Source organism: Mchenga conophoros, linkage group LG3, assembly GCF_057382185.1.
Source record: "Mchenga conophoros isolate Kocher_MC1m ecotype Shallow Benthic linkage group LG3, M_conophoros_male_GT1.1, whole genome shotgun sequence".
Taxonomy (NCBI): Eukaryota; Metazoa; Chordata; class Actinopteri; order Cichliformes; family Cichlidae; genus Mchenga; species Mchenga conophoros.
The window spans coordinates 33877451-33903687 of NC_140528.1; the positions used below are offsets into that span (position 1 = coordinate 33877451).

General features: G+C 41.0%; 2 protein-coding genes across 5 annotated transcripts in view; both read right to left on the reverse strand.

Moving 5' to 3' along the window:
- Positions 1 to 12646, reverse strand: part of LOC146578293 (uncharacterized) — a 44107-nt gene extending 31461 nt beyond the window's left edge. Inside the window, exon 1 of the mRNA XM_085257880.1 lies at positions 12594 to 12646. The gene's annotated coding sequence lies outside the window, so the exon portion shown is untranslated. The remainder of the gene's footprint in view (positions 1 to 12593) is intronic.
- Positions 12647 to 13970: 1324 nt separating this feature from the next.
- Positions 13971 to 25647, reverse strand: LOC146578295 (interferon-inducible GTPase 5-like). Of its 4 annotated transcripts, none has more exons than XM_085258028.1 (4): positions 25370 to 25647; positions 24397 to 24623; positions 17749 to 18311; positions 13971 to 17591 (listed from the first exon to the last, which is right to left on the reverse strand). In XM_085258028.1, exons 3-4 carry the CDS (start codon positions 18302 to 18304, stop codon positions 16978 to 16980), a joined length of 1170 nt encoding a protein of 389 aa, XP_085114154.1. In that variant the 5' UTR covers positions 18305 to 18311; positions 24397 to 24623; positions 25370 to 25647; the 3' UTR covers positions 13971 to 16977. The 4 variants fall into 4 exon arrangements, with proteins under 4 accessions (XP_085114154.1, XP_085114162.1, XP_085114146.1 ...); XM_085258036.1 differs by having other exon boundaries at positions 25237 to 25647; XM_085258020.1 differs by having other exon boundaries at positions 24787 to 25647.
- Positions 25648 to 26237: the final 590 nt, after the last annotated feature.

Consider the following 26237-nt stretch of genomic DNA (forward strand, 5'->3'; position numbering starts at 1 on the left):
AAACATTATTTACATGAAAAATACAAAATATTCACCTTAGATATATGTAGGAGGTCACTGATTGGCCCAAACTTCAACCTATCACATCATTGCACAAATAAAATCATTCTATTGTTCATGTTTTCAGGGGCATTTGGCCAAAAGGTTCCTTCACATGTGAATTTGTTAAAATGTTTAAGAAATGTTTGTATTATAAATGCATGTTAGGTAAATGATATTTCTCAGAGTTATATCTCATGTATTATACTCACATACCGTGTGCAGGAGAACAGTGGTGAGCCGTCTGATATCACAATAAGACACATGTGGGTTTGAACCTGCTGGGTGTCCCGGGTGTTTAAAATGATGTGTACGAGGTTAAAGTGAGCGTAGTTTCGCTTAATTAATCAAAATCATTGATCCTGAGTCTTTTTAATCTATATTCTTTTCATTTCTGCAGGAAGAACTCTGCCATCACTTCAGAGGAAAGTCGTCTATGGGGGTCTCACCTTAAAAAAAACAGCCAATAAGATTTCAATCATCCAGTCACATGTCGTTTTTTCCAGTCTGAGGACAAACGCTGCAGGTAAACACTCAGTTTTTATCTAACAAGCTGGTAAAAGATAAAATCAGTGAAAATAAAAGTTAATGTTTACACATTATTTATTTTCAATGTGATCTCCGTTCCTCAAATTCCTGCCATTAATTAATGCTTCAGTCTTAAATATGATCAACCTATCTCTCATAATCATTTATGGACCACAAGCCTTCAAGTCTGAAGTAGTTCAACTGTTACTTAAAAAACCATCTCTAACCCCAGCTGCTTTAGCTAGTTATAGGCCTCTAACTCTAACTCTAACCTTCCTTTCATGTCAAAAGTTCTTCACGCATGTTGATGCGTGCTCAACTATCCAGGTAAGTAAATTCCAAATGTTTGATTCTGTTCACCTGGACGTGGCGATTTCAGTGGGAGAAACGTCCAAGTGACTTCTTCAGTCTCAAAGTTGCGGCTGACGATGAACAGAATCAACCTTCACACACAAGAGGTCAATGCTAGCCTGGGACACCTGATGTTCTGCACCAATCACATCCCACATATAGTTCTTATTCAAGCCTTTACTGTTGTGCAACATATTGGTGACACACATAATGTGACAGATCCTGTCTTAACAATAAAAATCCCTAACTTACAGCGGGGTGGGGGTGTAGCTACATACTCTGCAGTGTTTACTGCCGCTCTCCTTTCTTTCCCTCTTTTCTCTCCTCTCATCTCCTCTCTCTCATTACAGGTGTTTCAGAAGAAGGTAACTGATGGGCTGTCCAACCTCTTTTTAAAGGAAACAACAAGCACTCATTTAAAATGAGTGTAGAAACTGACAGATGAACCTTCAGTTAATATCTTTGTTTAATTAAAACTTGTTTAAATAAAACTCTTGTTAATGAGTCTTCTGTTGTTTTTCTCATTGGCCTTATATCAGCAGGTTTAATACCAAGCATATGACTTTCTAAAGAACTGATTTATGATTTTTCAGGTCTTGCATTTGGTTGTAGCACAAACTAAAAGAAGTTTTTAAACTTCAGCATAAACTTGATAGGAGGTCATTAGAATTTCAAAGCACCAGTCTAGCATGAAGCTAAAGTTCCCAAATGAAAGCCTTGCAGATTCACAACAACATATATAATATTTTAATAATAATATAACCTTTATTTAAACAAACAAAAGAAAACTTTAATCACTTCTATATCCAAGAGGCAGCCAGTCAAATGTTCTCTATTTGAACCTCTGAAAGTCTGACAGTTTTTTGAACGAGCTGGAGGCAGAGATGCGCTTTTGGCTGAGAAGTGAGGAGGATGTTTTCAAGATGTGCTTAAAAGATGAATAAATACAACTGCTGTAAACTGAAGTACTGATTCAACATCTGTGCTGAAATAAAAGTTGAAAAAACCACTTCAAAAACGTCCCTTTGTGCTCGCTCCTCTTCAGCAGGGCTAGCTAGATGCTAAAGTACCGCAACTGCAACTTATGGGCACCTGCAGTGGTTCCAGAGTGGGACAAAGAAACATAAATAAATAAAAAATATGTTCCACTTTAACCCACGACTTTAGCACGCATCATCTCTATTTGTTTAAAAATGTGGGCAGTAAAACTGAAAAGCAGTCAGAAAAAAACTACTCAAGTAAAATACAGATACATGAAAATTGTACTAAACAGTAAATAAACACAAATCTCTGATTTATGAAGATCTTCAGACCTGAGTCTGTGAGGAAACTCAGCAGAACAGATGGGAGGCAGCAAAATAGACATTAGAAATGGATGCCAGAGAAACCTGAGGACCAGGTTTGTGGAGCTGGTGCAGGAGTTGAAACAGTAACTGGTGGTTTTCAGTAAGACACAACTGGTGAAAGATTGATTGTTAAATGTTTCTAGAACATACCCACGTACCCGTGCACATAATTGCACATAAACATTAAAGAGCTCAATAAAAACTCACACTGACACAAGTTACACAGCTCAGTCATCCTGAAGCTGAAGAACATTTCTTATCTGAAAATCTTTCAGACCCACTCTGATCAACACTGTTACTGTTCTACCACCAGCCACTTTATTAGGTACACCTGTTCAACTGACCCTAACTGCAAATATCCAATGAGTCAATCACATGGCAGCAAACCAGCTCATTAAGGCACGTAGACAGCATCAAGCCAGCCGACTCCAGTTCAAACTGAGCATCAGAATGATGACAAAAGGTGACATAAGAGACTTTGAATGTGACAGTCTGGTCTGCGTATTTCAGAAGATGCTGATCTGCTGGGATGCTCCCAACAACCATCTGTGGTGTTCACAGAAGACGGTCTAAAAAAGAGAAAATATCCAGTGAACAGCAGCTCTCTGAGAAAAAATACTTTGATGTCAGAGCTCAGAGGAGAATGGACAAACTGCTTCAATAGCTCTCATTATAACCAAGGTCTGCAGAAGAGCATATGCTAATTCACAGCCCGATGAACCTTGAAGCACATGGGCTACAGCAGCAGAAGACCACACTGGAGCGGAAATGAGCTTCTCCCTTGAAGGTAGGGGGAGAAGTTCAGCCATCCAGGAGGTGCTCAGAGTAGAGCCGCTGCTCCTCCATAAAAAGGAGCCAGTTGAGATGGTACCGGCACGTCCCACTGGGAGGAGTCCCCAGAGCAGATCCAGGACATGCTGGAGAAGTTATATCTCTCGAGTGGCCTGGGAAGACCTTGTTGTGTCACTGGACAAGCTGGGGAGAGGCAGGCCTGGGCTTGTTTGCTTAGGCTGCTGCCCTGGCAACCCGGCCCCAGAGAAGCAGAAGAAGATGGATGGATGGATGGAGTATCATGTAAGGTAACCACCGATGGTGTTTTTTTAAATTAATTATTTAAAGTGATGATGTTTCAGTGTTTCTGTGTAGTTTGTGAGTTTGTCTTATTTGCTGTTCTCTACAAACTTGATTTAATCATTTTATGGGAAAGAGCAAAAATCAAAATGAGCTTTCTGCACATCATTCACAAACTCTGAAACTTTACACTTATGAACTGAACTGTTTCCTGTGAGTTGCTGTGAATACATCTCATGCAGTTTATTTACTGTCCTCACGGTCCAGAAGCAGCAGCGTGACGAGCTGATGAAGGTAACAGGGAAGTGGTGAAGCTGAGGATGTCAGTGTTCTGTCAGTCGTCCTGGCAGCATGAAGATTACATCTGTGTCTCTGCTCCTCGGTGAGTCAAACACTGAAGTGCTTCACTCATCTATCACAGATGTCAGCTTTCATTCAGGAAACCACAGCTGCTAGCTGCATGTGCTAAATGTTGACCAGCCTTTGTTACGCAGTCTTCACTTCCTCTGTTGTAAACAAATTGTCCGTTATCTGCACTTAATCTAATTTCATTTCTCTGAGAGTTCGTATGCTTTGTTATTTTGATGATTCAGACATGAGCAGACCGAGACTCACACAGGACGTAAACCTGCAAATAACAGCAATAAAAACAGCTTCTGCAGGCTGTTCATCCCACAGCTGAGGTGGAATGAACACCTATACCTCAATACCACCAAAACAAAAGAACTGGTAGTTGACTTCAGAAGGAGGAAGTCCGAGCTGCAGCCTGTCAGCATCAACGGGGAGTGCGTGGAAAGGGTCTCCAGTTTCAAGTTTCTGGGTGTGCACATAGACACAGACCTCCAATGGAGCTCTAACACCTCTGCGGTCTTAAAGAAGGCCCAACAGCGTCTCCACTTTCTGAGAATCCTCAGAAAAATGGAGCTGCTGACCGTCTTCTACCGCTGCTCCATTGAAAGTGTGCTGACATATTGCATCGGTGTGTGGTTCTCCAGCTGCACCACAGCACACAGAAAGGCACTCCAGAGGGTCATCAACATGGCCCAAAAAATCATTGGACATCCTCTTCCCTCCCTGAAGGACCTGTACAGCACTCGCTGTCTCAAGAGGGCACGCAGCATCCTACGGGACTGCACACACCCAGGACACCGGGTGTTTAAGCTGCTGCCGTCTGGCAGGAGGTTCAGGCTGCTGAGGTCCCGAACAAATAGACTCAAGGACAGCTTTTACAACAGGGCAATAGCCCTGATCAATGTAAATAGCTGACCTGACTGGATACCTCCCTGGACTTTTTAGGGGGAGGTAACAATGTTTAAAACGATAACAATAATATTTATATTTATAACAAGGTGCAATAATAATTAATGTGCAATAATAACAGTGTGCAATACACATACACTTATTCTTCTTTTTTATACTAAGTTAATATACTGTGTTGTGTTGTTTGTTACGTTGTGATGTGTCATATCGTGTCGTGTTGTGTTATATGTAGTGCCGACGTAGGACAGTTTTTCCAATTCCATTGTACTACTGTACTATGTATGACTGTGCAATGACAATAAAGAGTTATCTTATCTTATCTTATCTTATCTTATCTTATCTTATCTTATCTTATCTTATAAACCATGAGCAGAGTTGGAACTCAGAGTTCCTTGGTGTCCTCATGTCAGCTGACATCGAGAAGGCCCAACAGCAGCTGCACTTCTCCTTGTGTCCTGTCTTAATTTTTTATAAGTTAGCTTCCTTATTTCTGTTCCCTCTTTATGCCTCCTTCTCTTCTTCCCCACTCTCACATCCTTACTTCTTGTCTCCAGTCTCATTGTTCCTTCCTTCTTTACTCTTTTTACCCTTTTCTTCTTTCAGCTCATCTCCTGCCTCCTTGTGCGTTCTTGTCTCAAAGTTTCCTTCACCCTTGACTCCTGCCTCATTACCTCCTCTCTCCTTGTCTCCTCAATAATTTCACTCTTCTTTAATCTCTTCTTTTCTGTCTCCTCCATGTGTCTCCTTGATTCCTGCCTCCATGTTTCCTCCTCCCTTGTCTGTGAGGTTGCATGAAGGTGAAACATGTTCAACACAAACTGATTCTTCACACACATCTGGTGCAAATGTGTGTGTGTTGATGAAGTGTGAAATTCACAGCAGCCTAATTGAATTAGACACACACTCGTTTGTCTGACAAGATCTTTTCCAACAGATGTGAGCAGATGTGCGTGTGTGTCCGTGTGTGTGCGTGTGTGAATAGTGCGTTTGAAACAGCAGCATCTTCTTTACACATTTAAAATGTAATTCTGACCTCTGTTGATGAATCTCTCTCACACACGTACAGAGGTTCCTTCTCAGCTGTTTCTAACCTCAGTTAACCTTCAGTCTCAACACCGGGTCAAAGGTCAGCCCTCACATGCTGCACTTTAAACACAGTCCTGAGTTTCCTGTGAGGATCAGAGATGTCGATCACTGAGTTTGTCTGTGTGTGTGTACCTGTTTACACATCTTTGTGGGGACCAAAAATTGGAATGTTTTATACTTGTGGCTCTATGCAGCTCTATGGGGATAAAACTGCCCGTCCCCACAAGTTTAAAGGCATTTTTGTGGCTCAAAATGTGGTTTTAGTGTCAGGGTGTGTGTGTGAAGAGTAATTTGTCCTAATCTATGTCTGCGGGTCAGGTCTGCGTTTTATCAGGACCCATGTGTTCTGCAGGACCACCGCTCAGGTCCATCAGGTTTAAGAGGACGGGCTCTGACCTTCAGAACCAAACTGACCAGTTCAGCGGCCGAATAGCCATGAATCCTGACGCTCTGGAAACCGGAGACTCACTCTTACTCTGGCAAAGCTTCAGCTGTCTGACAGCGGCAGCTACACCTGCACCGTCCGTAAGTTTGGAGTAGAACTGGGTCAGTCAAGAGTGGAACTGCAGGTTCAGCGGGTCAAAGGTGGAGGTCAGTGCAAAGAGATTCAAAATCACATGTAGTGTCACAGAGTGTTAATCATTTTATGTTAACATCATGTAATGTTCATGTTTTCATTGTGTTATAAGTTCCCATCAGTGTCCCAGTGGCTCTGGGTGTCCTGGCTATAGTTGCAGCTGTCATCGTGGGTGTTGGAGTTTACTGCAGAGGCTATTTTAAGGAAGGTATGTTGTGTGTGTGATGTGATCGCATTGTGAATAATCTGAATCATCCCTAAACCTCAGATTTATTTTACTTGACTTGCAGTGTTTTCTTCTTCTTCTTAATCTATTAGTTATGTTAATAGGTTGTTTTAATTGTCTCCTTTCTTTCAATAAAACACAAACCAGTGTTTCCCCATGTTTCATGTTCTTAAGGAATCCTCCAGCACATTTTGCAGAACAGGCTCCTCTCTCTCATTGAGGTGGCAGAAAAAACAAAGCAGGGTGCCCGCATCATCCGTGTATGTACTAAAACTATATAAATCTAAGTATACATAGACATTTTTTTATTCAGTTGAATAAACATGTCTTTTCATGTATTAGGTTAAACAGCACAAAACTCAAAGATACCATGGGCAAGCAGCTGTCCCCCTGTACAAGAATGAGTATACCTGGTTGCAGCGTTACAATCATATCACAGAGTATGTTGAAGGCTGTTCGGAGGCACCGACTTTTTTCCACAGTTCTAGTGGAGGTGTTCTTCATAGACTACCGGTATTTTTCAAGGCAGCCTGGGAGATGATGAATCTGGGGATTGCCCCCACCTTCAACATGCTACGTTCCTCCTGTAGCACTTACGTGAGAAAACCTTTCATTTTTATTTTTTGACACACATTGAAGTAGGTTAAAGTGTCATGGGTTTTATTCATGTGGTTTCTTTTTAAAACATTATTCTTTCAGGCCAAGCGACAGTTGGGACGTAAATTTTACGACAGAGTGGCAACATTTATGTGCCATGATGCCATCACAGCCAAAAGATTTTATCAAGGTTATTTAAATAAGCTAAAGTGAAGTCATATATTTATCTATACACTTACATTTATTCATATTTAGTAATATTGCTTTGCACAGCTGAGGACCCTGCAGAGGACACACTCCAGAGCTGAGCACTGACCACCAATGCAATTGCAAAATATGCAGCAAGGAAAAGGAAAAGGAGAGAGGACAGAGGATCTGTGCAGGACGAGGACAGTGAAGGATCTGAAAAGGAAGAGCAGCAGTCATCAGGAACAGAGGAGCTTTTAGACAGAACGCTCTTCCAGTGTAGCAGTAACAAGGTATGTGTGCCCTGACTCCCTTGGTAAGAGTTTTGATTGGTTGCACTTCTTTCATATATAATCATTTACTCCATCATGAACAAAACATATTTAATTTGTACCATAAACAGATGGTGAGCCCAGGTCAGGGTGAGGGTGCCGGTAGTGCCGGAGCCACAATAAACGAAACTAAACAGGATTTGAAAAAGGGGGTGGAGCATCTACAAAAAGTGACATACCAGTTGCGCAAGAGAAAAGTATGTAATGTATGTTCTTGTACTTGTTTTTAGTGTTTTCACTGATTACTAATCTTTTAGCTTTTTACTTTTACTTTTCTAAAATCAGATGGTGGTCTTTTACAAAAATGATAGGACAGATGTGGGGAAACTCACACAAGAAGACAATCCAGAAGAGGAGGAGGAGGATGAAGCGAGGGAATGGGTTCCTAAGGTGGGCAGGAAAAATCCAGCAGAGTTTCTTCTCCTGCAGTTACAGATGTAAGTGTTTTGTTTCCAAACATCCATGAAAATGAGTAAAATATATATTTTTCTGCTCTAAAAGCAGTCTGTGAGCTCATCTGAAGATGATGGGACAGATGACTGGAAACCCACACAGGATGAATCTGAAGGCTATTCAGAAGAGGAGGAAGAACAAGAACGTAAAAGGATTCCTAAGGTAGCCATGAAAAACAAAACTGGGTGTCCTATGCCACAAAGAGAGGTGAAATTCATCCTCAGTTTCGGTGCTTCCACAATCAATCCATCAAAAATGAGCCAAACATATTGTTGTCTTCTCTGAAAACAGATGGCGGCAGCATCTGAAGAGGATGGGACACATGATAGCAGACCCACACAGGATGAATCTAAAGATGAAGCAGAACATTTGGGACAAATGATTCACAAAGTGGCCATGGAAAAGGTAAAAATTGTCCTCTGTTTCAATGCATTCAACAAAATATGTCTTTGTATTCTTTGACGTCAGATGGTCAGCTCATATGAAATATGCAAGGAGTAAAGGTATTGAAGGTACATGAGTTTAAATACCTGGAGTCAAGCATCCAAAGCAACAAGCAGTGCAAAAGGCCAGGCAGGGGATGGCAGGGCTCAAGATGCTAAGATTTTGTTTGGGAGTGACCAGAATGGAGAAGATTAGAAATGAGTGCATCAGAGAGACAGCTCATGTTGAGTGGTTTGGACACAAAGTTAGAGAGGCAAAGCTGACATGATTTGGACATATGTAGAAGAGGCATAGTGAATATATTGTTCCATATGGAGCTGCCAGGCAGGAGGGAAAGAGCAAGCCCTTAGAGGGAGTTCAAGGATATAGTGATGGAGGATATAGATAGGGTTGGTATGAACGAGGAGGCGGCTATGGATAGAATAAGATGGAGGCAGATGATCCACTGTAGTGACCCCTAAAGGGAGGAACCAGAAGAAGAAGAACTCAGCTTATTCGAAGAGGATGGAACATGATGGGAAACCTTCACCAGATAAATTCAAAGACAATTCAGAAAAGATGTGTTTGAGGAAGAGGTGAGTTAGCTGCAGTCCATTTTTAGTGAGGTCATGAGGAGGAGTAGAAAGCTGCAGTAAATCTAATGATCGTGCTGGTGTATGTATAATACCAGCAGTGAGTTCTGAGGACTTGGACGGTCCAAAAACTATTTGCTAACAAATCAGCACAGGCACTTATAGTGGTGCACTATTACAAAATGCTTTTACTCACAAATAGGGGGCTAAAGTTCATTCCTTGCAGTTTGATTTGTTTCTAAAACCATCAATACCAACATGAAACTGGTTTATAATTTTTTTCTTCTTCTTGCATTTCTGTGTGTTATATGTACAGGACAGGGAAACGGCGATGAGCTCATTACGATTACAACACCAAATTCCAGTTGTTACATAACAAATCTGAACATTACATCTAGATGAGCTAAAGTAACCTTGTTTTTCTTTGTCGATCATCATTTTTCAGATGCAGCAGGCCTATGTAAGCCAAGACACAGCAAAGACTGTGAATAAGAGTTCAGAAAAAAGGGTGATTCACCAAACCAGATGCTTGAAGAGGCTCACTTTTCATCAGTCAACTCTCTTTGAAGACACGATACCCAGATCTGGTAACTGGAAACCAGCAGCTGTAGTAAAAATACACAAGTTCAAAGAACTTTAAGGTGGAGTGGTATTTATTTATTTCTCATATGGTCTTAGATAACAACAAGAAAGACCAAAGTGGAGTGTCATCTGCAGCAATAATAACCTCAGGTAAATATTAACATTATATTGCACAATATGAACAATGTTAAGTTAATCAGTAAGTAAATGATTATTTTCTTTTTCTTTTTTTTTTTGCCTGTCCCGTTTGGCTCTTTTGCATCAGAATTGTTGTCTAAAGGCAAAGAAAGATGCCCAACGGATTTACTTTACCAAATTGACCATCCCAGCCTTGCCATAATGGTCCATTTGATTCACCTTTTATTGTTTATTTTAGTTTCACTTGCTGAATACGGGACAGACTTGACTGGGGGAAGAAGGGGAGAAAGAAAGAGGGAGAGAGAAATAGCTGAGAAGAGGGACGGGGGAGAAGGGCAAAAGACAAAAACCAACAGAATGGGCAGAAAAAAAAAAGAAAATGTTAAATTTATTAAAATTAAAAATTTATATTTAATTGTGTTGTGGTTTGCAGTGTTTTGTGTTGTTTCACTTTAAATTTGTAAAAGGAAAAAGCTGAAAATTTAAATAGTTAAAAGTTGAAATGTGAATAGTTGATTTTTGTATTATATGATTTATTTATTACATTTTATGTGGAGTGAATAAATAAAAGTATATTTACGGTGGCCCCTACAGACAAAGCACATACAAACTTCAAATCACGTACGAACTCTGAAGCACGTAAAAACACGTAAAAACTCAGAAGCACATAAAAACTCAAAACACGTACAAAAGACAACAGAAGTGCTCCAGGATGCTGGGCGCAGTGTGGAGCTTTTGTTATCTTGTGGCTACACAAGCCAGCAAGTACCAACGACCAGATTTGGTGTGTGGTAGTAACAGGTAAATGAACATTGCTTTTAAATTATTTGAATATATATGAGTGCCTGTGTATAAATACACAAACAATACACATATGCTTTCATGCTTTCAATTGTGTAATTTAAGTGATCTAGTAGCTCTGCTTTGGAAGTTCAGTTCATGCTAGAAATGTGTTTTGGAGTTTGTACGTGTTTTGTCTCTAGGGGCCACCACATATATTTATATATAAACATATATAAATAAAACCACTTTTTTTACGTTAGTAATTCCTTTTGTGCATAATTTTATAATATTGTTAATAACAAATTAATTAAAGCAACAAAACAACCTGAAGAGCCAGTTCAGAGCCGAAAGAGCCGGCTCTTTTTAGTGAGCCGAACCGAAAGAGCCGGATCTCTAAAAAGAGCCGGAAATCCCATCACTAGTATACACTGCTACAAAACAGCACAAGAGAAGGAGGATTTAGTGTTTGTGTTATTACGAAACAAGAAGAGTTCCCAGATGGTACAGTGGACACATGTGTGACTGCTGTGATTAAAGCATCTTTCTTTCAGCTTAGCGAGTGAACCGTCAGCTCGTTCAAACACACGTTAAAGTCCATTTGGCTCGACACCACCGAACAGAGGCAGCAATATAACACAGCTAACATTAACAGTGCAGTGAATCCTGCTTGTGCAGTGATGTTCAGGACTGCAAACCGAGCAGCATCACTGACTTTCAGCCTCTTGTGTTTGTGGATATAGGACTGACTTTAATTATCCATAAAATCATCACATTCTCTGTAAGATTAAGGTCAACTATTGAACGGCGTATATTTTGAAGTATTTACATCTAGTATTTACTCTAGATTTACCACAGGGTGAAATAATGTACGCATGGCACCAAATAAACACATACCAGACGCGATTTAGGCTTCAGGAAGGTAATCCATGGATGATCTCTGTAACACGAACAACACAACATGAGTACCGTAATTGTCGGGCTATAAGCCGCTACTTTTTCCACAAGCTTTGAACCCTGCGGCTTTTAGTCAGGTGCAGCTTTTCTATGGATTGTCCCTGATTTTTGTGATATCGTAAGACAATTTGTTTTGTTTGTTCCGCCTGGCGGAAGGGCATGTGATCAGACACACAGTATCGGTGTTCAAGAGTGGTGTGTTGGTCACATGTCCATCCGCCAGGCAACATAGTGCCGTACAAGTAGCACGAAAAACAAACTTCAAAGTAGCGCTACGCATTCAGCGGGAGTCGTGGATGGTGTGCGGCAATAAACTTGCGAAAAGCAAGTTATGCTCAACTCCACCGGTGGAATCTGACAGCGTGGAAAAGTGTGAAAACATCCATCCATCCACCTGAGCCTAAAAGGTAGTCTGAATCTATTTTTCTGGTGTGCTGTAGGTTATTGTTATGTACTACATTTGTTACTCGTTTATGAAGCACAGCACATGTTTCGTACTTGTAATTACCGCTACTTGTACATATACCTAAAAAGTTGTGCAAATATGTACCCATAACTTGTTTTTCAAAATATTAATAAAAGGGGTGTGTCTCCAAACAGCCATCTCTTTCCATGGATTTTAGCTTGTGCGGCTAATATTCAGGTGCGCTTTGTAGTCCGGGAAATACGGTACTACCAATTCAGGCTAAGGCAGGAGCAAAATGTATGCAACTCCTACCTGTAACATCGGGGGAAGTTGAGTGACCGAAAAGCCGGATGACAACAAAATGACAACAGGTGAGCAATTCAGGGACGCTCAGATGGCATCTAATATTTATAGCAGCGCCCCATAATGTGCTTGACTACTAGTGGGACCAAAAGCCAATAAATATAATATTGTGGCTGCATTTTGAACAAGTTGCACGCGGGACAGGCTTTTCCCATATGGAAAAGATATATATATATAAATCTGATAAAGTTTGCATCTGTCTTGTGTGAAACTTGTATGAAAAGCATATAAGTGTGAAAACAGATATAAGATCCCTTGAAAAAATTATATAATGAAACATGTATGTTTTGGATACTTACTAAAACAATGTATGAACGTTTCGGTCTGAGGTTATAAGAACCTCCAAAAGCACTCCCACTGTCATCAGGAGGTAAGCTGTTAACCGCTGTCTCCAGAGCAATGTCAGCAGACTCTTGCGAAGAGTTCCAGTCCAAGAAAAGTGGGACAGTATCAGTACGCTCACAGTATCAGCAGGAGAGACAGTGTTTTTATCAACAGCATCAAAGTCACTACGGTCTGGGTCTGAAAGAGCAGGAGACAAGCTGCTATCTGGAAGACTGAGATCCAAAGCTTACGAAGCCTTTAGATTTGTATATTTGCCAGATAAAGCTATGGCCCAGGGGTAGAATAGTTGCAGGTTTGCAACATTCTCTCCAGTGTCCACTGTGGTGAGACAGTAATTTGCACCACACATCCTCTTGGAGATAGAGTAGGGACCAGTGTAAAGGGGGGGGGGCAACTTCGCAGAAAAGTTGGATGATGCATCTGATTTGGGGTGCAACTTTACTCTGACTAGGTCTCCAACTTCATAAGAGACCAGGCAACATCTCAGATCATAGAAATGCTTTTGTCGTTTATGACTCTCTACAAGCACCATGCTTGTACTAGTTAACCCTAACCCTGATCATGACCATCCTGAAGTGAAGCTCTCAGGTTATCTGAGTAAGACGTTTCAGGGTCATTCAGTCCTTCCCAGGAGGGCTGAGTAATGAGGTCCTAGGGCGTGTCCAACTCTCGCCCATAAAGCATCATAGATGGTCTCAGGCCTGTGCTCTTGTGAGGCACAGTACACAGTGCAAAACAGATCTGGGGAAGATATTTGTCCCATGAAGCGTGCTTATCCCCAACATATGCTCGAATGGCTGTCTTCAAAGTGTGAGTTACACGATCAGTTGCATAAGTTTGAGGATGGTACGCAGTTGTTAGTCTGTGTTCAGTTCCAAATGTTAGCACAACATGCTCAAATAGTTTACTGATGAAAGGTGTTCCCCTATCAGAAACAAGGTAAGATCGAGCAAAAATGTCAGTAATGAACTTGTTAGCAGCAACCTGAGCAGTGGCTTCTCTTACAGCACTCACTTTGATCCATTTGGAGAAATAGTCCACAAAAACAAGGATATAAGCATTCCCTCTTTGTGTGCAGGGCAGTGGGCCAACATAGTCTACACACGTGTACTCCCATGGTCTTTGTGGTTGGATAGGGACTATAAGGTCTGCTGTTTTTCTTTGAGTTGGCTTTGTGGCTTGACACAAAAAGCATGAGACCACATACTTTTTCACATCATAGTTCATGTTTTTGCCAGAAGAATGTGAGAAGCAAGCATGCCAGCGTTATTGCAATGCCCAGATGTCCGGCTGTAGGATGATCGTGGTAATACTTGTGTTGGATAGATAGCTTGTACTGGAAGGACTGTAAGGTGCTAGTTCAGGTTTGCAGCTACCACTCCCCGGAGTGTCGGCCAGAACACTGCTCAAGGCCCGGATGAATGTTCAGAAGGGAGACAATGAAGACACCGAGGATAGTGCAGACTCTTGTATTGACTTCACACAGTTGAAGGTAACAGAGGTTGTCAGAGGAGCAGGTATTGCATACAGGTTTAGGTGCGTGGGCATGGATGTGTGTGTGTGTGTGTGCTACATTGCTAAAGTGTTCACAACAATATCTCCAGAGTACATCAACATAAACACAGGCGGGAAATGAACTAACATCCCCTTTAATACCATAGGCCATATATTACCCACGACTCAGGCATAGACCCACTGAGAGAGCTAACCCGGTACACAGCTATACCCAACCACACGGCAGGAGAGTTAGCTTAGCTTAGCACCCGCTAGCGGCACAGACAGAAACATAGTCATTTCCCCCCTAACCTTGGTTACAGTCCCAAACACATCTTATTATCACATCCCCACACATCACCAACTTACATTGCTCATTAATGCACACTTCTCACGGAATAACCAATTCTCTGCCGGTAATCTGGAGCAGAAAGGCTCAGGTGCTTTGCCCACTCTCTCCCTGGACATAGTCTCTCATACAAAGCGGTGGGGTGACCTCTACTGGCCACTCTACAAAACTACAGGTGAACTAACAACTGAACAGAATAAAACCATAACTACGGGGCCTTTTGTACAACTTGAGCAGATAACCAAGGAGTGCAGTAGGAGCTGTTGTGGACGTTTTCCACTTAAATAAAGCCTGCAGACGAGCGATGAGCGGTAGCTAACATTATTTAATCAAACACACAAAGAACAGACAACCAAGCTTGATGAAGTCCCTGCATGTCCGCGGGACAGACGGTCAGCAGAGTCTCTCGAGCCTAGCATGGCTCTCAGTTAAATACCTTCTCCAGGAACAAAAGGCAGTACACAGCTGTTTCACACCTTAAGGTTCACACTCCCTTGCTACCTCCCAGAGTCCTCAAAGAGACAAAAGACTCTTCCTGTGGAGTTGTCTGCTTCCCCCAACTTCCTTACTACACCCCCTATTAACGTATGAGTGTCAGACATGTTAAAATCCAGTGGCACCAAGGCATCATACAATAATGTGATTAATACATAAGTGAAAGAAATTCCTATACAGAGCAAACAGTTTAATCTGCTTGAGTGGGTGGAGGCCATCGTGTACAACGTACTTCTTCAGATGATTATCCTCCTCAGTTTGTTGGTCACTTTCCAGCTGATGGAGCAATGAGCCTGTGGCTGGGTCCTCAAGCTGCAATTGACGAACATGCGGGCGGTCCAAAACAATTACAGAAGATAGAGCACGAAGGTCCATGCTTCCAATCACAGCATAGGGAGGGAGAAGATCGATAGGGGCATCCACATCTGGGAGGGGATTACGTGAAGGGGTATTGGGCGCCTGATTACGTTCTCCAGGTTTGTGGATAATGCTGAAGTCAAAGTCATGAAGGCAAAGAGACCACCGAGCAAGCCTGCGGGGATTTGGTCAAGACATCAACCACTTGAGGCTGCTGTGGTCAGTGTAAATAGTTACATGCACGCCCTAGACATTGTACAGCACTTTGGTCAACATTGCTGTCATAATTAAATGTGCTATATAAATAAATAACCGATAAATGATTTATGGCTTAAAATTAAAGGCAGATGGTATAGTTGCAGTGCTAAGCTGGTCCCTAATCTCACTGGCACTTAGACATCCTCTTTAGAAAACCTTTATGTTTGGCATGATTGTAGCTAAAAGGTTTATTCTTAGTTCCTGGAAATGTCCCTTTTTTGGGTTTGGTTGAGATGATTGCATGTTTGTATGTTGAAGAGGTGCTTTATTGTCTGGATGACACTCACATTAAATTTGTCAAAAACTGGGGCCCTTTCTTCAATCATATTAACGGGGATTCAACATAATCTTTAACCTATTTGACTGCACTTTACGTTTATATGAAACCGCACTTCTGCCGGACCCTGATTCCATCCTGGACTTGTTCCCCACATCTTTTCGACTCAGTGAACTCTTTGTTGCCTTGTCTAACTTCACGCATAAGATCATCTTCTTCAGACTCTAGGGTTTGTCTTTACTTTTGATTTGGACTGACTAACTAGTGTGTTTTTTTTTGATTTCCTTTCTCTGTGTTTGGATGTTTTGTTTTAAAATTTGTTTCTTTCGTCTGGTGTGATTTGGTGTGATGTAATTTTGAATTTAAAATCTTATAAGTAAACATAAAAAAAACCCAAAGAAAAAAAAACAACAGGACAAAAACACCACAGCTTAGTTCCTGTTCCACACATCTCTGTTCATCATCAAACACGCTGCAGTAAAAGTATTTATTATGCTGTAAGCTATGATATGATAACAAAAAAAGAGTTTCATCACAAAGTAAATCAAATAAAAGAAGTTCAGATGATGTTTCAGGAGTAACTAACACATGACCTGATCTGTAAAAAGTAATGACATCACCAAATCAAATCACCAAAAGAATAGAAAAAAAGTTAGTAGCTCTTCCTAACAGTTTTTATCTGATTAATAAAATCGCATTTGTTCCTGTATTGATTTAATGAGAAGAAATGAGACTTGCTGAGGCCTTTGATACACTTATTAACTATAGCATGATTATGGCTCAAACGTACAAGTGCAACGTGATTTGGTTTAGAATAGAATGGAATAGAATTCAACTTTACTGTCATTGCACATGTCACAAGTACAAGGCAACGAAATGCAGTTTGCATCCATTCAGAAAGTTCTTTAGCGATAATGTAGATATAATACAGAATATAGCTCTATTATAGGTATGTTACAATATACATGGTATGTTATGAGTATACTATAAGTATGTACAGGGTATAGCTGTAGCGAGTGTACAAGCTATGTACGGACTACAGGTTTCAGTATATTTATTATTGATGATTCATTACTCATCTTTTACTTTCAAATTCACGCTGATGTATTCAGACTAAAGCTCTTTCGAACACCCTCTGAGCATCATCAGCAAGCTCATCAAGGATCAATTCCAGAGTTTTGCAGTTTTCGTTGAAAGAGAAAATCAGTGCTAATGGGATTCCAAAAATTGGAATATATCTGGATGCTGCAGTTCTTGTAGCTCTGTGTTTAAGTTCGGTCAGTGCCTGCTGGACGCGCTCTTTAGTTATTTCTGCTGCAGCCAGTGGTGAATTGATGACAGCACACAGATCAGCGTATGGCACACCTGTTCTGGCAGAAAGTCTCTTCAGAGATGACACATTGAGACCAAACGCGAAAACATATTCTGTGACAGCACTAACCAGCACAGCAAGATCAACAAGCATGGAAAGCCCAGGAAGTGGAACAGCTGATCCAATTGCAGACAGAGTAGCGTAGTAATATACTTTGTTCTGAAAAGCTTCCTTCTTCTTGATGATGATCTCTGGGTTGATGTTGGGCATGACAAACAGCAGAGTGTCCCTCTTGTTCTTAGGAAGGTCTCTCTCTAAGGTCTGCTGCAAGAGAGGGAAGTCATACAGGTGGAGCTCAAAGCTAGACACCAGGAAGACCTTTGGAGACTCGATGCCTAACTGTGCAACTCCTGTGTCACAGAAGAAACACACATAAAGATAATGTAAAAAAATGCATATAATATGAAGTCCTATAAAAACAACAACAAATCATTTAAAACTTCGATCTGAATGTTTTTTAAAAGTGAATCTCAGATATCACTGAGATTTCAGTGATGAGACACTCACTGTGAACGCAGTCTTCTCTGATTACTTTAAGAGTCTCCTCTTCACTGAAGTCTGTCTCTCTTCTCTCAGCTCGTATATCGTTGTCAATTTTTGAGAGAACAAAGTAGAACTTTTTCTCCATCCTCTCAATCTCTTTTACAAGTTTCACGTCATTTTCTGTAAAGCGAATGCCTGAGATGATGATGAAGAAGTCAAACTTCTCAAATCCAACAAGCTTCAGGTACTTATCAGCTGGAAACTTGGTGGTGCCGATTCCAGGAATATCCCATAAAGTAACATTGAGATAGTTTGGATGGGGATATGGCGTACACTCTAAGGTTGCTTCTGTAATACCAGTAGGCGCAGCTTTCTCATCATCATTGGACAGCCCTCTGAGGGCATTAACAAAGGTGGATTTACCAGCTCCAGTTTCTCCTGTGATGGCGATATTTAGTGGAATATTATTTAGTGTTTCTAAGTATTCTTGAATCCTTGCGGCTGCTGCAGCAGTGTCGTTTTCCAGGTCTTCTCTAACTCCAGGAATTTCTTCTGGATTCAAATCATTTAGATCCTCCATGCTGATCCTTAAACAGAAGAAGAAAACCTGAGAAAATGTCACTTTTGTCTTCAACTAAAGAATATGTATATAGAGTATCTACTTCTATTCAATGTTATCGCTTAAAATCATAGATCACATGTTTTTGTTTTTATTTTTGGGGGGAGAGTAAAACTGTCAGACTTTTTAAGTATTAAGCTCAGAATTTTTAGTGAATATTCACTCTGGAACTGATGAACACGAAAACTGTCCTTAGATAAATTCATTTGTTTTAAGATAGATAAGAAGAGTTTAAAAATATCAAAGTTCAGTGATTGAAAACATGTTTGCATTGTTTAAAAAAAAAATCTTTCTTTTATTGTGAATTGCTGTGAGAAATGTAATTTCCTATGGAGATATGGGTCTGTGAAGGTAGCACAGGGTGGAGAAGAAAAAAAGTGGTGCCCTAGTTTATTAGTAAATGAGTTTAGACCAATGACTGTAGAAAACATGGACGACCGACAGCTCCCCAAAAATGAAGCCAAAACGTCTCTATCGCCCCCTGGTGTCTGGCTGCAGTATAGGTCATAAACCCCGCCTCCTCCATGTTAGTGGATGGGACTGGGGTCAGACTAAAATAAATTAATTCTCAGATAATTTTTTTCCAAAGATTCTTTCTTTTGTTATCAATAGTTCTCATCACGCTGATTTATGTCCAAGGGGTCTCCTCTCCCATAAGTTTGATTCTAATTCCTACCACGGTGATGTTAAATTGGGGTGAAACGTCATCATAACAGCTTTGACTGACAGCTGCAGTCACGAGGAAACTTGCGTATCTCTGTCCGGGAATAGCAGATTTAGCGTAGGCTGTGACAGAAGGGCCAGCGTTTACGCTACGAAAACACGCCCGACTGTTTTAACCTGACAGACTGAACAAGTCTGTTCCGTATTTAGCAAGTGAAAATAAAATAAACAATAAAAGGTGAATCAAATAGACCAATACGGCAAGGCTGGGGAGTGCAAATCTATACTAGTTATACTAGTGATGTGCAGTCCTGAAATATCGATTCCTCCGATACCAATCATTTATGTTCTAGAATCGATTCTCACCTGAAATTATTTTTTGTTTTGTTTTGTTTTTTTTGCCTGTCCCGTTTGGCTCTTTTGCCATCGGAGTTATTGTCTAAAGGCGAGGAAAGATGCCCAACGGATTTACTTTACCAAACTGACCATCCCAGCCTTGCCATAATGGTCTAGTTGATCCACCTTTTATTGTTTATTTTATTTATTTATTTTTTTTCACTTGCTAGATACGGGACAGACTTGAATGAGGAAAAGAAAAGGGAGAAAGGAAGAGGGGGGAAAAACAGCAGAGAAGAGGGACGGGGATAAAGGGCAAAAAAACAAAAACCAACTAAATAAGCAGACAAAAAAATGCATATATCGATCACCTGGATCACCTCTTGAGAAAGAAAAGAAAACAAGCAGAAGAAAAAGAGATACAATACAATAAACAACATCACAATGATATATGGGAATATAACAGTAAATACTAAATATTAAACATTATTGTGCAGCACATAAGATCAACAGAACACAGTGTGCTTTGAGGTAGGAGCCAAAAAGGGTGTAGTTTGTGTGTGTGAGCACCCGTGTGTACACCTGTGAGCATGGACGCGCTTGTATTAAAAGGTTCCTTCATCTAATGATCTGCTAGAGCAGTGGTTCTTAACCTGGGTTCGATCGAACCCTAGGGGTTCGGTGAGTCAGTCTCAGGGGTTTGGCAGAGCCTCCGCCATGACATGCACGGCTCATTTTGTGCACCAGTAAAAAACATATCTATGTCTTGAATTTGAAAAAAATCACATTTTATTTTTCACTAAAGAGGGGTTCAGTGAATGCGCATATGAAACTGGTGGGGTTCGGTACCTCCAACAAGGTTAAGAACCACTGTGCTAGAGGGTGTGGGGGGGTCACAGCCCCGTCCTCCAGGGCATGCAGCAGGTATGGAGGAGATCAAAACTCCAGACATCCTGAAAATATGTTAAAAGTTTTTTTGTGACCCAGAAAGAGAAATAAGAGTAATATTAAAACTAAGTCGCTGCCGCCATTGTTGGAGACTGGAATTGGCTGGGCTGCGCGATGAATTCTGTGATATGGTTTTTCAATTTTGTTGTCCGGGTGGAAAATCTGGAGAAATTCGAGAGAATGGTGGCTCCGGGAGATTTGCGGGAGGGGCACTGAAATTCGGGATTCTCTGGGAAAAAATCGGGAGGGTTGGCATGTATGGTTGTGGCAACATCACTAACCTTGGCACATCACTTTCAATGTGGGAGGTCAGTACCACAGGCCTGTAATCCTGGGCACCACTGGGACGTGGTGTCTTTGGTACAGGGACGAGGACTGATGTCTTCCACAGCACTGGGACCCTCTGCAGATTCAGACTCAGCATGAACAGTTTATGGAAGACTCCATTTGTCTCTTAACCTGGTCTTGAGTGAAAGTGTATGGGTGGGGGAGGGGTGTCAGGACTTTCACCGGAGGAAAAGGTGCTATGTATAGAGGCCAAGTGGCTACAGCCTGGCCACACAAAGGGGGAGCTACTGGGTCTGATCCGCTGCACTATAGTTTCGCCAGTTGCAAAGCAACCGCTGCAACTACTGGCCTTCAACTCTCTCCTGTCTTTAGTAACTAAGGGAGTTGCTCCTATCTCACAGGGAACTGCACAAATGCTGCAACAGGAGTGCTGGATTTGGGCTGGGCCAGGACACCAGCATCAGGAGTGCCTGTTGACGGAGGTGGAGCAGTTGTCCTGTCTTGTTGACCCTCTTGACACCAGCCCCCGGTCCAGGATGGACGTACCACGTGCCAGTAAGGTGCCATGGGTATACTCGCCAATTAGTTTGCACATGATGCATCCCCTAATTTTGGGGGCAGATTGGGCGGGGTTTAATAAACTGTTAGTGACACATAGCGCCTGTGCTGCACTCATCTGTGACCCGAGCTCATCCAATGCTGACTCAGGAGAGGAGGACACAAAAGGGGTTTACTGTGTGGCCCCGCCTCCACAGGTGATTTCCCACTAAAGCAGTCTCATGAAACTGATGAAACACTCACTTTGTGAGCAGGTGATAAAAATTTAAGGTCACATGGGGCACCCTGACAAAGCACTGACCTAGCTGCATTTCATAATTATCAGAGATAGGCTGTATCGAGTGAGTCATGATACTCACACAGAAGAACAACAAATGCCACCAGAAAATTATTTTCCAAGCATATAGGATGATTAATATGTGATAAAACTCTGGAGAGAATAATGACCGGATTTTATTTGCTGGGCATCTGAGTGACTGTGCACCAAGGGCACGTGTCCTGCTTGCTCTGTCAGCTGGTTTACCAGCTGGCCATTCCAAAAGCACTGTGCCGTATAGAGAGCCTAATCTTGAAAGTAGAGATAGTGTCTGTCTCCTGAATCCAAACTGGAAGCTGGTTCCACAGAAGAGGGGCCTGAAAACTGAAGGCTCTGCCTCCCATTCTACTTTTAAATACTCTAGGAACAACAAGTAGGCCTGCAGAGCGAGAGCGAAGTGCTCTAATAGGGTGATATGGTACTACAAGGTAGTGATGGGATTTCCGGCTCTTTTTAGAGATCCGGCTCTTTCGGTTCGGCTCACCAAAACGATCCGGATCTTTCGGCTCCGAACCGGATCTTCAGGTTGTTTTGTTGCTTTAATTAATTTATTATTAACAATAATATAAAATTATGCACAAAAGGAATTACTAACGTAAAAAAGGGGTTTTATTTATATATGTTTATTAGGGGTGCAACGATATTCGTATCGATATTGAACCGTTCGATACAGTGCTTTCGGTTCGGTGCGCATATGTATCGAACAATACAAAATTTGTAATTTATTTTATCAACTTTCCTTCTGACGATGCTGTCTGTGTTGAGCGCTCAGTGAATCTGCGTTCGACTACTCCGCCTAGGCTCGAGAGTGCAGCCTAGGCGGAGTAGTCGAACGCAGATCCACTGAGCGCTCAACACAGACAGCATCGTCAGAAGGAAGAGCGCAGGGCAAGCTAGCGAGACAGAAGTGGACCTCCCCCACCCTCATTCAGATCTGGCGTTTGGAATTATTTTGGTTTTTAATGTGACGTATGACCCTGAAGGTAAGCGAGTCATGGACTAAAGTAAAACAGTATGTTGGATGTGCCATGCAATGCTCAATTACATGGGTGGGAGCTAGTGTGTTAGCGCAGTTAGCTCGTTAACGTGTTGGCCGTCTAGCCCCATGCACGGGGCGATCGGCGGTAGCTCGTTAACGGAGATTTGCCGATAATTGTCTGCTGTAGTTCCTCACTGTGGCCACTGGAGGGCAGTGAACACTCGTCGCACTCTACAGTCAGCATCACACAAACATTAAACCTGCTGATGTACCTGTAGTGAGACTCTCCTATTCATCTTCTTCTACAGAAACAGCACTGCACCTCTTTTAGCCTCCATTTAAATTGCTAAATTCTCATCTTTATTTGTAAGATGTGTGCACATTCACAGCCTAACCACAAACCAAGAGATGTTTTTTAATCAGTGTAAACTCTGCTAACATACTGACCGAAAATAACAGAATGAAATAACAATAGACTGAGTAGTTCTCAAATGACAGAGAAGAACCACAATATATACCCACATAATGAAGTTACGAGTAATAACAGATGAGGACTGTCACATGATCATAGAAAATGATTATTACAACAGCATAACTTACATAAAATATATTCTCACAAATTGAACCATGTGATTGAGCTCAGGGGGCATTGTTAGATGTACTGTTACCCAACAACTTAACTAAGCAGCAGAGTTCCCCTCAGTGATAATTGTAAAACTACAGTAGGTCTGGGCACTAATGACGAGGCAGCAGTTTTAATATTGTTCAAAGCATAAATTTAATTTTAGCTGCAGTTACATAAACATGTTTATGGTTTCAGCAACTAGTTTTTGTATTTTTATCCACATAGAAAGGAGTCTGTTTAGGTCATTTCTGATCAGGAGGCACCTCCTTGGTGAGCTGTTACAGACGTGTCCCACCACGACGCCTCTGTGCAGACCCAGGATGTTTTATACACATACTTGTGATCACACGGCATTTATGCTTGTTCTTAATTAAACTTAAGATGCAAAAGATAATTATCAACAAAAAAGTTTAAAGTTCAGATAAAGATGTTTGAAGGTTAGCTGTCACAGCAGCTGATCTGCAAGCAGCGCTAAAATTCATGATTACACAAAAAAAACCCACTGTCATGATGTTTCAGTAAAGTTTATTATTCAGATATAAACTGTGTAAAAGATCACATTTGTTGCTGTAGCAATATGATAAAGTGAACAGCTCGATTATGATTTGGATGCAACATTCAGAAGAGCATTTTGTGTAAAACTCTGCCACAGGAAACATGAGGAGTTACCTGCTGTTACAACCTCTCTGTAAGTGGAAAAGGTAAAAAGGGTTTATTTATATAAAAGTTGATTTACACACTGCAGTTTCAAATGTGTCTGTAAATAATATTCTAACCGAGACATGAAGAATAATATTATTTGAATATGAATTTAAAAGGAAAAAAACGTAAAATTATGATTTACAATCAAAGTAGAAATCTTGTCCCTTAACAGTCTGAAAAAAGCTAATTTGTTTTTATTTTGTGAAAATCCAAAAGTGACTCCTGTCAGACTTTTTTTTGGTTATTAATGCCTATTATCAGACTTGAATGTATTTAAACTAAAACCCTGCATTCAGCAGATCAGATTATCTGAAACAATTATGTTAGACATGATACATATAAATGATATAAGTTATTCTCTATTCATCTAAATATAATATGATCGGATGCACTGAAACTGGCTCAATAATCAGCAGACTGTGTAATGATGAAGTAACACCCAAAGCTAAGGTCACATCAAGCAGATGGGACAGGAAGTCATTCAGCAACCTCACCTGTATAATTATTAAATAATATTATATTACCACATCTATTTAAAATAACTACATTTTCTGTGTCTTATCTTAAAGAATAAAAATGGTGACCAGAGGAAGAAAGTGACTTTAGCTTAATTCATGAGATAAATTAAAATAACTTACACTGAATTTCTGCTGAGGCTGAAAGTGAAGAGAGCAGCACACTGCAGTCAGTAACAATGTGAGAAGTTGCAGTTTGGCTTTGAGCTTTTGTGGTTAGTCACAGGAAATCCTTGCATCCAACATAACGATGAATCGACCAATCAGCGAGTCTTCATGAGGGCCTCAGTTAGATATGTAAACACAGCTGATTTACAAGAAGTCATGTGTCCATGGCAGAACTCCATGTACTACAGAGAATAGTAAAAATAGTTTTTCTATTTTTTTGTGCTTGTCACACTTTAATGTTTCAGATCATCACATAAATGTTAATATTAGACAAAGATAACACAAGCAAACACAAAATTCTGTTTCTAAATGAAGGTGTTTGTTATTAAGAGGAAAAATACAAACCTTCATGGCCATGTGTGAAAAAGTGATTAATCCCTAAACATAATAACTGGTTGAGCTAACTGAGCAGCAACAACTGCAACCAAGGATTTGCCATAAGTGGCTGTAGGTTTTTAAAGCACCGTGCAGTGTTGTAATTCAACCACATTTGTTTCAAATCAAATCACTTTTATTGTCACGTCACATGTGCAGGTACATCGGTACAGCACATGTGAGTGAAATTCTTGTGTGCAAGTTTCACAAGCAACAGAGGTGTGCAAAGTACACTACAACAGTGGTTCTCAAGCTTTTTGTTAGGCAATGTTACGTCTGGTTCAGTTTGGGTAAGAAGGAAAAACAGCCGAGTCCGTGTAGGTGACAAACATAGTATTAACTTAAACACATAACCTCTTAACTCAACAGTTCACTCTCAAAATAAACAGCAATACATTTACTCAGTTCACTATTCCCTACCTTTAACACTAATTACCCCAAGATCACCATGGACCAACGCCAGAAGCCCATACTGAGTGAATATTATTTAATTAAATTTAGTTTTAACTTCCAATATAGCGCCTTTGGATAAAAATCAACAGGTGGCACTCACCTTTTCTTATGTCGCCTGGCGTCACTCAGACAGGCTGCTGGCCTCCGCCCCTGTTTGTCACCCACACGATAGCTGCAAGCTCCCTTCCCCCCCAACCGGAGTTTCGGCACCAAGTTGTTACGTCTGGTTCAGTTTGGGTAAGAAGGAAAAACAGCCGAGTCCGTGTAGGTGACAAACATAGTGATTTTATTACATGCTTCTAAGACAGAAGCATGGGAAGACAAGCGTACAGCCACAGATCTCCAAAGAGTGGACCGTTCCCCATCCTTATATTACCCCTGATGACATCACACAGTTAGACCTTACTGGAAATGATAACAGTCTCCCCATAGTCCAAAGTTCTCCTTATACAAACATCAGATGATACTTTAGAGAAAAACAAGTGTGTGACATGTCATGTTGTGCAGTTCTGTGAGCCTGTGTGTCCAACTAGAGAATGTCCTGACATGACCTCCCTGTGTAAATAAGGGTAAACGTGCGTGTTTACATAACTCTCTATGTGCATGTTCTGATGTAGGCCTGCAAATGAATTAGAACAAGGTCCTGCTGGACCCTCCAGTTATGGACGGTGAATACAATGCTGTGGATACCATTTGAGACTTGATTACAATGATGATAACCTGCATGCATTAATCTTTACTCAGATTACCATAGATATAAAACAAAGATTATACTGTCATCAGATTCCACAATGGTAAATGATTAATGATTGATACTTCTAATTATAACTGTGATCATAAGAATACAAAATAAAATATCTCCTGGTCACAGCAACAAAAATTTGCAGCATGTGCAGCCACAGGTGGGAGGCCTTTATGTGTAAACAGGAAACTGCAGTCAGAGCTGCTGTGGATCCCGTGTCACTCTG